This window comes from Bombus fervidus, chromosome 15, assembly GCF_041682495.2.
Source record: "Bombus fervidus isolate BK054 chromosome 15, iyBomFerv1, whole genome shotgun sequence".
Taxonomy (NCBI): domain Eukaryota; kingdom Metazoa; phylum Arthropoda; class Insecta; order Hymenoptera; family Apidae; genus Bombus; species Bombus fervidus.
The window spans coordinates 2,819,550-2,835,982 of record NC_091531.1 but is presented as its reverse complement, the minus strand read 5'-3'; the positions used below and the strand labels follow the sequence as shown (position 1 = coordinate 2,835,982).

The following is a 16,433-nucleotide window of genomic DNA, read 5'->3' as shown; positions in this document are numbered from 1 at the left end:
AAACGACGTTGCCCTTAAACAGCGTTTGACATCTTTTGTCGACTGTCGGCGGACGATGAACGCAGACAATACCTGTCAGTGTAGACGAGCGCAGACGTGACGACGATACGTCTACGCTGGCGTTAGTAGTCTGCCAAATGTACAGCGAGATACGTTTTGTCCCGTCGTTAAAATATCGAGCAACGAGAAAAACGCTTTCATCCTATATCGCTACATTAGTTTGTAACAGCTAGAGAACGCGCTGCTCGCTTTCGACGATATTAACGCCAATCGTCATGATGAAAACGCGTAACAACGAAAACGGTTCGCTGCTATTTCATGACTAGGTGCACGTTACTTTACAACGATCGTTGCATGGAAGCGTACTTATCGCGAGCTTCAACGCGTCTAATACGCGTCTATGAAACGACGTTTCGTGGACAGTGGGCCAAACTCTTTCTATCTTACATGCTACTCCGACACCCATCCAAATCATCCGCGTTTCTTTACCGATAAAAATTGCTCGCTTTGTAATTGAATTTTCTATCGTCGCGTGTTATATATTATAGTACGTATACTTGTTTATCTCATTGGATTATTAAAATCTGAGTGTACAAGCAAAGCTGGTACTGGAGCGACGCACCAACTGCGTCGTGTATTTCAGCCACGTTTTTACTCTCGCTATATGTTAATAGGGGAAGCGTTGGCAATTGTCTGTCGCCTGCATAATAATCGACGGCCTTTCCGGCCTTTCCTTCGAATCGGCGGACGTTAAAATCCAGCTATGACCGTCGCGACGGCGGATACTCTTCCTCCATCTCTCGATGCGCTCCAACTCGCTCGAGAATATATCATATTCGGAAAATACAAACTCCATTGTATCCGCACGAAACGATTCTATCCTTCTGTTATTTCTCTCTGTAATGTTTAAAGTTCTCCTGGTTACCATCATATCGGTCCAAGTTCTCAACTCTTGTCCCGGTGTCCCGGTCGGTTCACGAATACAGTTAGCCACGTTAATATTCACACATGCCACTATCTCTGTATTCGTTGTTGATAAGAAATCGTGAGAAGAAGGCCATATCTCTGCGATGCCAGGAGCCGGAGAAAAGGGATAAAGCGAGCGAGAATGAGAGAACGGTGCGTATGGATCAATACCGATAGTGTGCAGCTACGTAGCGCACGTAGTACACGCAAATTGTTGGGTGTGTCTGATGATCTCTGTTACTTGACTAGCCAAACTATCCGAACTTGACAGCAATGTTGCTTGTTACTGGCGAGAAATCGTGTCGTGGCAATGAAGGTACTTCTCGAGGTCTTTGTTTAGAGTGTTAAGATTAGACGAAACGACCATAGAACATAGAGACTCGCCTACGCTCGTTTAGCGTAAACGTTCGTCCAGCAATTTGTTCCTTGATCAATTTGCAACGATCAGACGAATATTTTCCCGGCGTTCTTGGAGGTCAGCAATCAGCAAATATCGACACAATTTACATGTTTCTTTTACGCTTGAATTTTATCCAGCTCGCACCTTTACAGGCAAATTGAAGGAAACGTTGTTTGGCTTGTACATAAAGTTCTTCTCTATCCTTCGTTCTGTTTCTCTTGGTAAGAAGAGCTTTTTCAAAAATAACCAAAGAATATTAATAGAACTGCTGTTGGCTGTTCAGGCTAGAGGCGGACATTGGTAAACTGCTGGTGGAAAGGGAATGGATATTTTGGAATGCCATGTGTGTACCGGTTATGTTACGTGTGCAAAGATGTATGCGTGTGCACACACACAGCCACGTTGCCCCTCTACCAGCGATAAAATAAAAAACTTACAAACAAGTACTTACAAGGATAAGTATCCGTGTGGCATAGAACATGACCGAATCGTATCGTATGGTACAGGAAGGGCACCAAACTTGGATCAACAATTCTTCTTAATTATATGCGAAGAGAAACTATTGAAATTTGAACAATTACACAGATTGTCAAATTGTTAATCTCGCTATTGCATAATAATATTCCATCATAACAGTGCTTTCTTTTATCACGATGATTTAATAGTGATTTTGTTATTTTATCGCCTCGTTTTCAATTAGTTATTCCACTTATCGTTGGTCTCTCCCTCTCTTTCTCCGTCTCTCCGTCTCGTTTTACTATAAACCGTGGATCGACTTTGCTGCACTTTTTGAACTCTATTTACATACATACTTTACATATTTTATGACGATGAACTTTATTCGGTTCATTATCGTATTTTATTGTTGGACCAGCGGCTTCGATACTCTTTAATACGAAACATAATTTGCATTGGAACATCATTTACCGCTCTATTCGTGCATGGTCTGTTTAAAAAGTAACGAAACTCTATTTATAAAGGGTTTTTCAGCTTACAGCTTTAAGTCTTCCAAGCAGATCCCTCGGGAACCGATACACCGAGAGTAGGGGACTTTTTTTTCATTACTTAAGTCAGCGCTACGGATGTTCGTCCTAGAGAACTTTCACTGGATTTGGATTAGTCGTAGCTTTCCCTACATTTCCAACTGTACGACAACTTTGAATTATTTGTTCAATTTTGAGGAACAGACAAAAGTCACGCAAACCAGATAACGTTCCTTCTAATTCGTTCGAGTACTCACAAGGTGGGAAAATAGCTTGTGAAAATGGAATACTTGTGGCAAGAACAACGAATAAATTATTACATGTTACGAGTATAGTACTCGAACCGTATGAAGTGAACTATCAATTATTGGACTTGAACTCATCACTAAAAAAAAAAAAAATCTTCGCAACTTGACAATTTTTCAGATTCCAATTACCGATGTGTATTATTTCAATCGTAAAAGTATGGCAAAGGAGGATATAAAATGCGAACTTACCTGCGTATGGGCCACACGGTGATGCATTGTCCTTTCCACTTTTGCCATCCTTGCTGCCGCTTCCTGAAACAGCCAAAAACCAGTTCTGGTCTAAGAAAATGGAAAACATTGTTTTCTTTCGAATTGCACGGCTGAACGCAATGGGAAACCACAGATCACTACGCAAAAGCTAGCGAAAAATAAATGCAGTTAAAAAGTGTAACGTGGAAGAGGAGGAGAAACGCGCGTACGAAGGACATAGGCGAGTACCAGATCACTCGTATAGCAACATTTGCAGATAATCTTCGAGTACAGCGCGTGTTCCCCTTGAAAATTCACCAAATAAAATCCAGCGGCTGCCGCATGCCAGGTAAGAACACGACACAGCGAGGACACGCTCTGATCCTAGCGAGCAACATTTCTAGTTAAAGCTGCTTTCGAGCAGATTACATGTAGAATCTATCGATTCGTAAAGTAACGTGCAAATGTAAAGTTACGCAGCTTCGCACAACTTCTTCTTAATTCTCTAAAATTGTCTCAGCGTTAAACCAAGCCATACCAAAGTACTTTGCTCCCTTTCCATCCAGAGTTTATTCGGCCACCAGTAATAACCACCGGTATATACGTTCGCCACTCTATTTCTGGCAGGATAATAATAACCTCTCCATATCTTGTTTCAGCGGCTAGCTTTGGATGACAGGACGCGAGATCTTTGCCAACAGCTTTAACTTTGTAAACGACGCGACGATTGGAAATAAAATTGTTGGGAAGCCTGGCCGATCTGTGTTTTCAGTTTCTACCGAAGACGCCGTTTCAATTCAACGCTTCTGTCCTATTTGCTTCGTATCGTGGAATAACGTCACGGAAATTTTATTTTTACCGTCTAACTCTTGTAAATATCATCGCAAATTTTCTAAATGTTCTACGAATTATATGTACGTTTTAGCCAAAGGAAATCACCTAAACATCTGACTCACAGGTGTATACGTATGAAGAATCTTCTCAAGACAGAGTTGAACCGTTTCAAGGTACACATATAACGAATGGATTTTTCCTCAAGGTCATTTCTTCACGAAATTTCAAGACATCTTTATTTTCCATCCAAAGATATTCAAGTATTTGTGTCTGGAAATGCCTGGTTGAAATTTGTATATTTTAATCCTAATTTTGTAACGCTTTCGGGTCGTGTGAAAGACAAAGCTCTTACGTTTCTGTTTTCTCTTCTTGTCTCTGTTCTCTTCTTTTAATACGCTACATTTCAATTAAAATTGAAATATCTTTTAAATTCCTTATTTCCTAACATAAATACTTTAACACTTTTGCACGGAGAATGAAAAATTACATTCATAGTGTGAAAAATATATATAGAGTTGTATTTAGGAAATACCGATGACCTTGAAATTTCCTTTCTGAAAAGAGAAGAAGAGAAAGAGAAAAAAAGGAAAAGAACGAAGCTGAGAAAAGATTCTTTTCACCGTTACACGAGTCCCTTCATAAGATCTAACTTCGTCTTGAGAAGCTTTTTCATACGATCGTAGATAACGCAGGTATTCAGGTATTCGTTTAGCCGAGATACCAGGTATATTAGATTATAAATTTTACAAACGCGCCTACAAACATGTAATTCGATCTCTCCGTACAATTTTTTCGAAACTCCATTTCCACGGATTTCTTTCTCTGATTACTAGTTCGTTATTACGATTATCCCATTAGATAACTTGAAAGAAGTTGTACCAATAGCTGTTTGGGAATGACAAAGAGTAACAGAGAGACGACGAACAAACGAGCAAAAGGGTAAAAGAGGAAAAGAGCGCGAGAAACGAATGAGTTACCTTCGATTGAGGTCATGGTCGTGTCTAGGGTTCTTATTCAATGCCATGGTTAAGTGTCGTTATTATTATCTAGCACGTGACAATCTAGACGATAACAGACAACTTATGGCTTAACCATGAAAATAAAGAAACCTGATCTATCGAAATGAAACAAAGAGCTTGGAGTCGGCCGATCGTGGTGATACGGTATTTTTAGTTGCTCCTCGAAGATGCAGACACTAGTTGCAATTTTATGTTCGTCGCGAGCCAAAGATAGCGAGAGTGAATGGGTTTGGCATTCGTGCTACGAGTGATTTTGTTCACGATATTCGAATCGATCGATAATTTTCCGAACAACCGAAACGACGTTCTCTCTCGCTTTTCTTTTCCCATCTTTCGCCTACTGTAACTTTCCTTGCGATTGCACTGCGGATTTCTGTGCGCTTATGCGAGATTTACAGGATGCACGGAATACATATAACGTAGAGAATGCAAAAATATAGAAAATATCGAAGTATGTGTATGTTTGAAAAGTTTAAATGTACAAAAGTATACAGAATACATACAATACACAAATATATATATTTAAAGTATAAAAGAGATAAAATATATAAAATATCAAAGTATACGAATTTATAGGAAGTTTAAATGTAGGAAAATATACAGAATGCACGTGACAGTACACCTTTTAATATTTAATAGACGAAACACATTTCATAAACATGACTTTGAATAAATATTTGCAGTCTACTCATCGCGTTAACATAGAACATACATAAATAACATAGCACATAAAATTTTTTTGGCTAGTTTTATAGTTGTGAGATGTAACGTAGGCGTGTATATTTTTCTATTTAGGAATAAAAGGAAAGAAGTTGGTATTTACGTTTAAAAAAAAATGTCTTCGAGTAAATCTCCAGCCCCGGAGATAAGACGAAGGGAAGCAAGATTAAGTTTGTTCAAGGACAAGCGGAATCTCTCTTGGCAACATACTGAAACCAGCTGACATTCTAAATGTCCAAACGTTCACGACTCACAGTCTGGCGCAGTTTGCTCTGACCCATCCTTTTATGTCCCCTCTCCTCCCCCCTCCCTCCCACCCGCCGCGCACACAGACGTACGCACGTGGGTACACTCCCTCTTTCTCTCCACACGCTCTCTTAAGTGATAACGACGAAAATTCTTCATTACAAAAACAGTTTCGTTCGACTTGTCAATGTTGAGAGTGAATTTTGAGACGGGTTATCAGCTGCTTCGGAGAATAACGAATGATATGGATAAGTAACGAACGATTTTTCAAATGCTTTTTTCTCAATTTGTCAACAGTGGCTGGAAATATGTACGTTGATTATTGAGAAAAAAAAAAAAAAAAAGAAGAAAAGAAAAGCAGCGGATTTATCATGTAACTGATTGTGAGAGGATACAGTGACAGGTAGAGAGCTGAGAGCGAGCAAGCGAAATGCTATACCGGTTTTTGGTTGCTATCGTGCGACGCGACGTAGAATTTAATTTTATAGAGTAAGGTGTTTTGAGTTAATTTGAGTTAATTGCAGTACCTACACAGCAGTTATTAATCGGCCCATTCTTCGCTTAGAAGCTTGTATAATTAGGAAACTAAAAATTAATACAGCAAATTATTAGTTCCAATTACATTTAGTCCTTGCAAATGTAAATATGAAATAATTTTTTAACGAAATATTTCATAGAAATGAAAGGACACGTAAATGGGTGAATCATTAAATAAAAATATATAGATAGAATCTTTAAATAAAGACATGGCAATATTGAACCTCGTATATTCAAAATATTTTAACTCGTAGCTGGAACGCTCTCTTCTATTTGCATCATTCACCGAGTATGGAAACTTTTGTCAGATGTTTCTGACCACCCGGTAGATCGATCTCGAGGCATTGGCAAATGCCACATGTATCATCAGTGAGCCCCTGCATACTGGCAGAGTGCAATGACGTAGGTATAATTAGAAATATCGATGATAACAGTTATAGCACAGTTTCCATGAAAAATGTGCAGTCATCGAGCTGGTGGCCCAGAGAGAGAGAGAGAGAGAGAGAGAGAGAGAGAGAGAGAGAGAGAGAGAGAGAGACTCATCGATTAAAGTATTTTTCGTAACTTTGAAATAGCAAAAGATGAAGAACAAAAGGGAGGAATCAAAGAAGGGAGGTAAATGAAGAGAAAATATCGCATAAAATAAAGGGGAAAGGAAAGAGGAGAGGGTGAAGAAAAGTGATAGTCCGGCAATTTCTATTGGGTGGAAAGTCTCACTGAGAACGCAGCTCGACGACCATGATACAAATTCCCGCTTTGGTAGGGATGGCATTTGGTCGACTATGGAGGGTTGCTAGACAGACCAACAGCAGACGGGAGTAACGATTGCCACCACCCCTGGTTCGAGTCGAGCTAGTCACCCCTTCCGTGTCCTTCCGGCTTCCTACGCGTCCCTGCTCCCAACCCAACCCGTCCAGCGAGCCGGCCGCTTACTAACCAAACTGAAAACATCCCCTCGTTGGTCAATCGCCTTTGCTACCCCATGCTGTTTTTCTCCCAACCATTTTTTTCAACGGTTACACGCTACGTCGTTCTGTTCGAGCGATACTCAGCTCCTATATGGAGCGAAACATTTGGAAATCGAGAGATGGTTGAGACTGGAAAGATGCCTGACTGACGATCTACCGGATAGTTAAGCGTCGCCAAGCTATGCTATGTTTGCTATATTTGTTTCAGTACATATTATATACATCGAACCGTTTCCACCGAAAGCTAAGCTTGTACTACGTTTTAGCTGGAAGGAAATATTTTGAAACTTACGATTAGTACAGTACGACGTAGCTTAGCTCAATTTCCCGACGGATCCCACGCTTTAAAGAGGGAAAGCTGAATAAAGGATAAGCGTTATCTGGTTCGCATGCGCGGAAGCTCTTTTTCAGAGCATCGATACCGCGACGTTCTATAAATAAATAACCGGCGGTGATAAGACTGGAGGCACAGGGTTGCGTACATCCATGTTATTTTCGCTTTCTCTCGCTGTGTTCGGTGTTGGCTCGATCCGATGTACACGAAAATAGAAGAAACGCTGTATATGTATAAATTCAGATAAATTCTGAATGATGCTGTCGTAAGCAGGATGACGTAGAATGCTCTTTGATTCTATTTAGCGTAAAAAAAAAAAAAAACAGACTAAGACATGGGTCGTTGACTCGAGTTGGTAATGTTGGATGAGTAACATTCGAAGAAAGAGAAAATGCAGTTCGGTCGACGCTATCTCCGCATGGATGAGTATTGATCCGTGACGCGCCCGTTTTCTCTATCGGCACAACCAAATTCATGTTGCTTACGGCGAATTTACTCGTACATAGTTTAGACGTATCCATCGTAGGACCGACTATACAGAATCGATTCATACATTCGTTCGTGTAAAACGTGTATGGTAGCTGATAAAGTGTCTCCTCTATAGAACCTCGTACGAACGTGGAGGCAATGAAATCGGAAACAGCATTGGAAGATGAAACGTCGCGCGCCGCGAGAAACAAGTGAACATTTTCTTCTATATGCGTAGTTGAATCAATAACGTGAACGACTGGTGGAAGGACGTGGGATGTATTGTTCGTAATAGGAGATATTTCGACGTGGAAATCGCGAGCTCCTGCAACGTCGCTAGTTTTCTAGTGAATCTTTAGCATTTACCATTCTTATTATACCGGTTCTTCGACTGCCCTAACCGGCCGGCGCAACGTTGCGCTATTCGAAAAGAGAAGAGCACACACCTTATCCACGTTACAAGACTCGAGAACAGGTCGACGACTGTGTATAGTGTAACCTGGACCGATATGATCGATTCTCGAGTCCCTTTACACTTCGAAACCATATGACGATATAATATAATGGGGAAAGCTAATAAGCATTGAAATAGAAAGAGTGGAATGACATAAATGTGTTTTGATGATAAAATGAAAATTGAATGGCCTCGTGGAAATGTACAAGCTAGCCTTGCAGCGTGTAACGCGGAGGAGGGAGGCCTTGTTCCTCTATCCTTCTTGTCTTGTACATTCATATTTTCAAGGTCAGTTGATTCGTCCCACCTAGTTGCGCAGCTTTCGCCAGATGGAACCACTGTACAATCACGACGCGACGAAATACACGTGGCCTACCGGAAACTAAGCTCCCCATTGGGAAAGATATGACAGCGATCGAAAAAGGAAAAAAAGACAAGGAAAAGATTGTTTTAATAATTCTGAAAAAAAATTTGGAATCGATCAGTCAAACTGAACTTGAGAGGTCGCGTTTTTAATGGTTTAAGAAAAATGCAGTTTCAAGAAAAATGAACACCCTTTTAAAACTTGTACGCTTTTAAATTCGCGTCTTATATATTGTGTAACATCTTCAAATTCCTATTACTTCGTTTATTTCACAACTGCGAAAAAGTCCTGTCATAAACTTATGCTTTCAGAAAACCTATACTTTTAGAAAATGAGAAAAAGAAATCGATTGTTTACAAGTTCTAGGTTAGAATACCCCCAGGAGAGATTTATTTATGTGGCAGGAATACACATATAGCTGTAGCGCTACACAAACCTGTCAAAGCATCTTCCAAGTAATATAGAAAAAATTAGATTAAACTAGTAAAGTGTACTAAAGTAATAAATCGATCATCTGCAGCGTGTTAATGGCAGTATAAAAATGCGATAACTACATATAGATATATCAAAGTATTATCGCGAGAAAGAAACTGATTTCTCAAGATAATAAGATTCAAGTTTTCAGTTTCTTTCTTACAATAGGAGACATGAGAATTATTATGAAAAGCAAATTATTTAAACAAACCATGTACAGCAGTAAGATAGCAAGAATTAAATTGGTGACACTCAGTGCCACGAAAGGTCACGCAAGAAGTAAGTCAGAGAAACTATTGGCGTTGCTTTGAAGAGGTTATTACATGGATTCCGATAAATGTGTCAAACCGCTTGAAAACTCGATGCGAATGACTTTTGAAATAACGATGATTTACTTCATATACTCGTATATGTAAATTCGATCAATTTAATTTTGACGCTAGGTTAATTCGATCGACGTTGACTTCGACTTATCGATTATTGTAACGATGTCGTCGTCGTAAACGTTATACCTCTAAGAATAAAAATACAAATGTTTTCGTTTCTAGAAGCGATAACGATTTATCGAATAAGGGGGAAATCGATCGTTACTTCGAAAACCATGTTCGCAGCAATACTCGGTTTGTGAATCTGTTTACATCACAAAACGTTATTTTATGATCTACCTAACCTTAATTCAATCAGAGAATAAAACAAATTTCATTAAAATACAACGTAAACTCTTTGAACTCGATTTAATGCAAAGTTAGAGATCAGAAAACGACGATCTGTGAAGTAAACAAGATTCACAGTGAATCGAGATGGCTTGGCGACTGACATCGTATTTTCTAGAGGCCCGGCCGCGGTGACGTTCACTGCTTCCACGATCGCGGGCTCTTGTAATAGCGCAAATTCCAGCGCTTACCTTTCTTGATGAGCAAGCTAGTGACCCTCCGTAGCGCCTCGCGAGTGCTGGAGGCGGAGCTGTGCTTACTTTGGCCGAAGTATTTGTTCGGTGTGATGTTTGTCGGCAGAGTCAATGGTTTCCTTTGGTCTCCGGAGCCAGCCAAGCGTGGATCGTACGCGTTGTTTAGTCTTTCGAGATGCTCGATCGAGGCTGGCCGCGGTTGGTTCGCCTTCCTCGTCGGGTACCATCCACGATTCGGGCCACCGGCTAATCGCAACAACTCGGTTCCGATTATCGCCTGTTCCAGACCCGGGTTATTCCTGCGATACCTGTTCACATCGAATATCAACTTTTATACTTTTTATTTTATCCACTTTTATCGTACTCTTGTTATCGCTATTGTTTTTGTTTCCTTCGTTGACTCGAGTTATCAATTTTAAGTTGTGTATACAGTATACACGTGCATATGCAATCAATCAACAATCAACAGTAATCGTTTACGCGGGAATTCGTGGCTATGTTCGCGCAAGCGCGCTCATGGCGCGCGTACGAAGCGCCATTTTTCAAGTTTTTAAACCGTTGTACAGGTTAGAATTACATATATGGTTTTTGACAATAACGCAGTTATATTTTAAGCTTTCTGTGTTTTCCTTAGCAAATGATTCTGTTTCTTCAGATCAGAAAACAGAGAAACTGTTCTCAAGAAACAGAAAACGCATACATATATATATGTATATATATATAGTGATACGTAAAAATTTCTTATTTTATGTTTCAAAAGTGATATTTTGGAGAATACTACTACATCAGTGAAAGAAAATGGTGAAATATTTAGAAAAACAAAAGCAGCGCAATAAGAAACGTGATAATACAGTGGAGGACAAGATGTGTGGTAATATTGAAATTTTGATAAAATCAATAACCTGATCGAAAAAGGGGATTCTTACCCGGTGGTAGCCGTGGTTGGAGCGTACCAACCAGGTTGTCGACGCATCTGTGTCGAATTGCTGGCATGCTGGGGAGTTCTGGGAATGTCGCTCCCTCTAGCGAAAACAGGGGTTTCTGGAAGCGAACAAGAGGTTTGCATTCCGCTGGTACCAGTCGCTATGTTACCGGTGGTTCCACCACTGCTACTGCTACAAGCTCCGTTGTTTGCCCCGTTTGCGTTAGTGCTGCTACTACAGCCCCCATTTCCAACTGAGGAGCACGGTTCCGCCGATGGCGAATGTCTCTTGGTGAAGGGACGTCGTCGTGAAGGTCCAGGAAGGTCCGTAGGCAAAGTCCTTCGTTCTACGGGTATTTGCTACGAGAAATAAATCACTAGTAATAATGCATGACAACGACAACAACAACAATTAAAAATTGATAATAATTTTATGTTACAGCGCGTATACAAAGGTGAACGACGAGAAGAAGCAGAAACAGAGTAACAGATATAGAGATTTTTACATCTAAGTTAATCAAATTTATTTCGCTATTTGTAAACTCGCAATTACATAGCTCTCAAATACTGTAATTTTTGTACTGAGAAGTGAATCATTGAATTAAAACAAGTAACGGAGACATCTACGTATCTTGTTTCTCGTGATTCACCTTCTTATTGTTATTATTAGGTATCTTTTTACCTGAAACACGATAAAACACCTCGCTTAAATTTCTTAAAACGCACCTCTCGTCTGGAATTGGTGGCACTAGGTGTTGTTCTTTTACCCCTAGAAAATCCAGCATCCATGGATCTGGTATTGAGAGACGTTTGTTGATCTTTCGAGTCCGAGAGGGAATGATTAGCGACAGGTCCACGATGAGGTGGTACCCTAGGTCTGTACTCCATCGTTCGATTGCTATGATTTTTTGGCTTAGAGACGATTGCGGCAGTCTGACCGATGTCTGAACTTTCTTCGTCCGCTTCCTCGACAGGCGATGGTGGTAACGGAGGAAACTCAAGAACTTCCACGCTCACCTACAAGCAAACATATCATCAATACGATGTCATTAATTCTCTGTGCTATTAGATTTTTCTTTACTGGTGTGAACAAAATTGCAATTGAGTATTTTAAAAGTTAAAAGTTACATCAATAGTTTTATATATTGTATCTTTACATTTCATTCAAATTCCTTTCCTCTCCAAACGTATCATAGTAGAATATTTCCATTTATCCATCAAGCGATATTACAATCAAATTTATCATATTTCTCCTCTGTGGTCTTCGTTCATATGTATACTTTCCCCATTGTAATATGTGAAAATCTTGAATGTTCTCCTTCGTTCAAGTTGTACAACTTTCGACATCAATGAGCAAAAACTCACCTGAAAATCTGGATTCTTGGAATCTTCAAGAATTGCGTCGATCACATTTTCAATCTGCTTCTGATCATTCTTATGAGTCTCAACAACTCCATTTTGTCTCAATCTTTTCCCCGACGCGTAGATATCTGACCCATTAGTTCTTTTTGTCTCTATATCCGTTGTTTCAGGACTGGTTTTAGACGCTGTATCCGAATCAAAATCCGAATCATGGTGCTGTTTCCTCGCCCCACTTCGTTCTACAATTCCACGATCATTCGATTCGCTGTCAAGACTGCTTTTCCTTGCCAATGGTTGCTTTGCTTCTCCACTCCTTGTCCATCGTGTCTTGCTCTCCGAATAAGACTCGCTATTCTTCACATTCTCAATTTCCTTGATAGCATCACTGACCTTCTCCAGTTGTCTACGATTTTCCTTCAAAGCTTTTTTCACAATCTGATCTTCAATCAGTAAATTAACAGGGATCTTGGACGTTAATCGATGTTCGTTACTAGGATTTGGAGATTTTCTTGGTTCATCGTTAAACACATTCCCACTAGACGGTGTTAAACCAGCGAACCCTTTCGAATAGCTGTTAGAGGCTGATAGCGAAACTCCGTTGCACGTGCTGTTCAGCTCGGTAGTAGCGTTTCTCGATTCTTGATTCGACGAATCGACATCGATTCTGCCTTTCTCAGGATTGTCGCTGGACGATAACGAGGACGACAACTGGAGCAGCTCGAACATCTCCCGAGGTTTTTTATCCTTGTCTGAAAGGTCTGAACTTTCTTCCTCTTCGACAGTTACTTCCAATTCTCGCGGCCAATTGCCGGTTTCGTCGTTAATCGCTGGAAGAGAAACGACTCTGACCAGGTCGGGTGGAACCGACGGTGGAAATTCCATCGGTGGATCGTTCATAGGTTCGTCCAGTTTATTTTCTCTCAAGAGACTTCTAATATTATCGAAAGTACTCGAGTATCGTTTCACGTCGGACAACCGATTCTCCTCGTTATTCTCAAACGATAAGCTTTTGGTTTTGGTCGGGGCTTTTGGTAAACTTTTTCGTTCTTTCTTTCGACCACGACGTATCACGTAAGTGCCGTTCTTGGTTAGTTCTTGGGGTCGTATTTGATCAAGCTCGTTCGTCGAGGAGTCCGAGTACGGAGAGACTAGATCATCGTCAGTGGTCGATAATCGGGGATCTTGCCAGTCGTCGAAGTCGCGTAGTTTGGATGCTGATCCGACGCCTGAAATTAAACATTTACTTGAAGAATGTTTTTATTTCAAGGAGGATCGATTATATTAATATACCGTGAGTGATTATGCATCTTTATATTTTTATGATTAAAGAATATGATTAAAGAGATAAAAATTTGTTTCACCTACCAGAGATATTGTATGATATATTTACTTATTTATTAAATATTATAGACATTCTATGGATTCTGACACCCTTAAATTTCCCGAAAATGCATAAACATCCACAAACATCTCTTAGATAATGATACTTACAATTGATACTTACTTGTATCACTTGCTAAAAATGAGTAAATTCTTCGAAAATGAAATTAATCTAGAATATAGGATAAAGTTGAGTCGTTTACGTTAAGGTAGAACAATTTGCTTTGCAACTAGCCAAATTCAAATATTTTTCAATGTATCTTAACGACCTCGATAATACAATGAATGGAAAGAGAATTTGCTATCGATTTGCTACGAAGATAAGCTATTTTAAAAATGTTTGTTTTCGTTTCGGACGTAGCTGTAGTTGGTGTGCAGGAGATACGGATGAATTTTGATTAATAGCTGTTTCTCATACATGTTCGCAAATGGCTGAAAAACAGCGTAAAGTTTCGTTAGAATGAAAAATTGCGCGTCACGTTAGAAACGTCTATCATGTCGTATGGATTTGGAAACAGACTATGTTGCTTTTGCTTTTCAGTGGTTTTCGTAAACAAGAAAATATATTGTGTATATTGACAACTCTCCATAACAACTATTTTAACGCGGAGCTCGCTCTATGCGTGTGATAAAAATCCGCAGCCTACTAATAGCAAATAATTCTATAGACTCTACCCTATATATCGACTAAGATGATATTGGAGTTACAAGAGGCGAATTTCGTCAGCAAGAGAATAACTTACTGGACACGTCGCTGCTTTTACGTCGTCTCCTACCAATCACCTTGGTACTTCCGGGAGCATAAAGTGGATCATCCTCCAGAGGTACTTCCCAAGCGATAGAATGTCTCTTACTGATGGGCGGTGGAGGAGGCAGAAGCTCCTCCAACGAGTCGTCGGAAAATCTTTCCTCCTCAGATTGAGTCCTAAAGTCTGTGGAATTCCTCGTGGAGAAGTCCGAATTCCTCGTGGAAAACATGTCCGAGTAACGTTCCTCTGAACACCTGTCCGAAGTTGGTGCCGAGAATCTTTCATTGGAGTCTGTTCTGGTCGGCAAAGAGAAGGAAACAAAGTCGAGATTTCGAATGGAGAAAGGATCGGACGTTGGCACGGAGACTCGATCGTTGGAACTGGCACTGGCTACGGCTATCGAAAAATCTGAGTGGAATCTTTCGTTCGAGGTGGAGTTCGCTCTGGAGAAGTCGGATGATCCGCAAGTGGCTCGCATCGAATATCTTTCGACGCTGACCGAGCTCGACCGTGGGATCGAAGATCTCTCTGATTCGGAGTTTCTCGAGAATCTACCTTCGCTCGAGTCAGAATCGTTTCTTCTTCGGCTGTTCTGCTCGGATTGCTCGTGATTCATCAGCAGACGATCCTCCACGCTGCTCGACTTGATGATTTCGTTACTCTGACGTTGCTTTCGTAGATGAGGCGTTCGATCCTTGTCGAAGCTCTGTCGATGAGTTTTGTCCGCCTCGAGGCCATCTTCTTCCGATGATCGACGTCTAACCTCGCGATGCTTCTCGATGGTAGTTGGATTGGTTCGTGGCGGGATCCAACCGAAGGACACCTTACCATCGTATGGTAAGCTGGCGAATTTGCTCGGCGGGCTCGGAGGTTGAGCCAGTTTCAATCCTTCGCTGTTCCCGTTTTCCCAGCCATACGGTCTCTGATGTCGAGTTTTCGGCTGCGTGAAAATACAATTTACCTACAGTGGAGAGCATTACTGAACCATAATAATCATCATTTGTAAACTGCGGATAGGCTCGCTAAAGTATCTCCCATTTGTGATTGCGACTAAGAAGAGTAGCTCGATTATAGAAAGATAAAGGAAAAGGAAGGGGAATAAGAACGATACCAAAGATTAGCTATAGTTGTTTAGATGTAAATATGCGACGAGTAAAGTAAGTACGTATACCGTATTATACGTATAAAGCCGAATTTATTCCTTGGCCGCGTGTTTCAAATTGAACAAATCTATTGGTTCAGTTGCACCTTGTACGCACCGCTGTACGTTTACATTGCGAATAAGAGCTGCTCTGCCGACCTTTGCGATAAAGATGTAGTAAGAAAGGACCGATAGACTATGAGAATACTAAAAGGCGAGCCATTTAGATTCGAAGAAGCTCGCAAGGATACTCACGAGAGTCGTTTGAGTGGTAACCGTGCTACCGTTTCCATGTCGTATGCTGTCCTCCATGGCTATCATCCACTGTTGGCGACCGCTTCGACGAGAAGAGGAGTGACCTTGGTTTCTCTTCGAAGAATTTCCAGGCGATACCCTACGATTATATGTAGCTGTTACGTACTCTGATTTTTATTACCGGTATTTATTTGTTTAATTGAAATTGCTTTTCCAACCTACAGCCGTCTTTATGTCGATGAATTCAAGCTTACAGTTTTTCCATCGTTTCGCAAAATTTCAGATTAGAAGGTTATCAGACAACGAGATAACTATGCAACATAAGCACCAGATATACAATACATTCTTGCATATTTATGCATCGAAGCATAAATATGCAAAGCGTATGGATTATGCAGAAAATGCAAAATAGAGAAGATAACAAATTTCTATCTAAATTTCATTTCTCTACTT

The 16,433-nt window shown here is 40.4% G+C and overlaps 1 protein-coding gene and 2 long non-coding RNA genes across 14 annotated transcripts in view; 2 read left to right on the top strand and 1 right to left on the bottom strand.

Annotated features, from left to right (window-relative positions):
- LOC139995150 (uncharacterized) overlaps nucleotides 1-16,433 on the bottom strand; it is a 58,304-nt gene that overhangs the window by 9,053 nt on the left and 32,818 nt on the right. For 5 of the 12 annotated variants that reach the window (XM_072018356.1, XM_072018357.1, XM_072018350.1 and 2 more), the window contains 7 exons: nucleotides 15,981-16,119; nucleotides 14,579-15,545; nucleotides 12,459-13,681; nucleotides 11,820-12,110; nucleotides 11,098-11,453; nucleotides 10,169-10,479; nucleotides 2,847-2,909 (listed from right to left, as the gene is read on the bottom strand). In XM_072018356.1, the coding sequence (XP_071874457.1) occupies nucleotides 2,847-2,909; nucleotides 10,169-10,479; nucleotides 11,098-11,453; nucleotides 11,820-12,110; nucleotides 12,459-13,681; nucleotides 14,579-15,545; nucleotides 15,981-16,119 (3,350 nt within the window). Of the gene's footprint in view, nucleotides 1-443; nucleotides 2,511-2,846; nucleotides 2,910-10,168; nucleotides 10,480-11,097; nucleotides 11,454-11,775; nucleotides 12,111-12,458; nucleotides 13,682-14,578; nucleotides 15,546-15,980; nucleotides 16,120-16,433 lie in introns of those variants that run through there. The other 7 variants (XR_011801880.1, XR_011801879.1, XM_072018353.1 and 4 more) reach the window with 7 other exon arrangements.
- Nucleotides 2,905-3,600, top strand: LOC139995185 (uncharacterized). The gene is made up of 2 exons (XR_011801899.1): nucleotides 2,905-3,195; nucleotides 3,506-3,600. It is a non-coding gene; the product is annotated as an uncharacterized lncRNA (long non-coding RNA).
- On the top strand, nucleotides 7,978-10,769 carry LOC139995192 (uncharacterized). The gene is made up of 2 exons (XR_011801907.1): nucleotides 7,978-9,579; nucleotides 10,096-10,769. It is a non-coding gene; the product is annotated as an uncharacterized lncRNA (long non-coding RNA).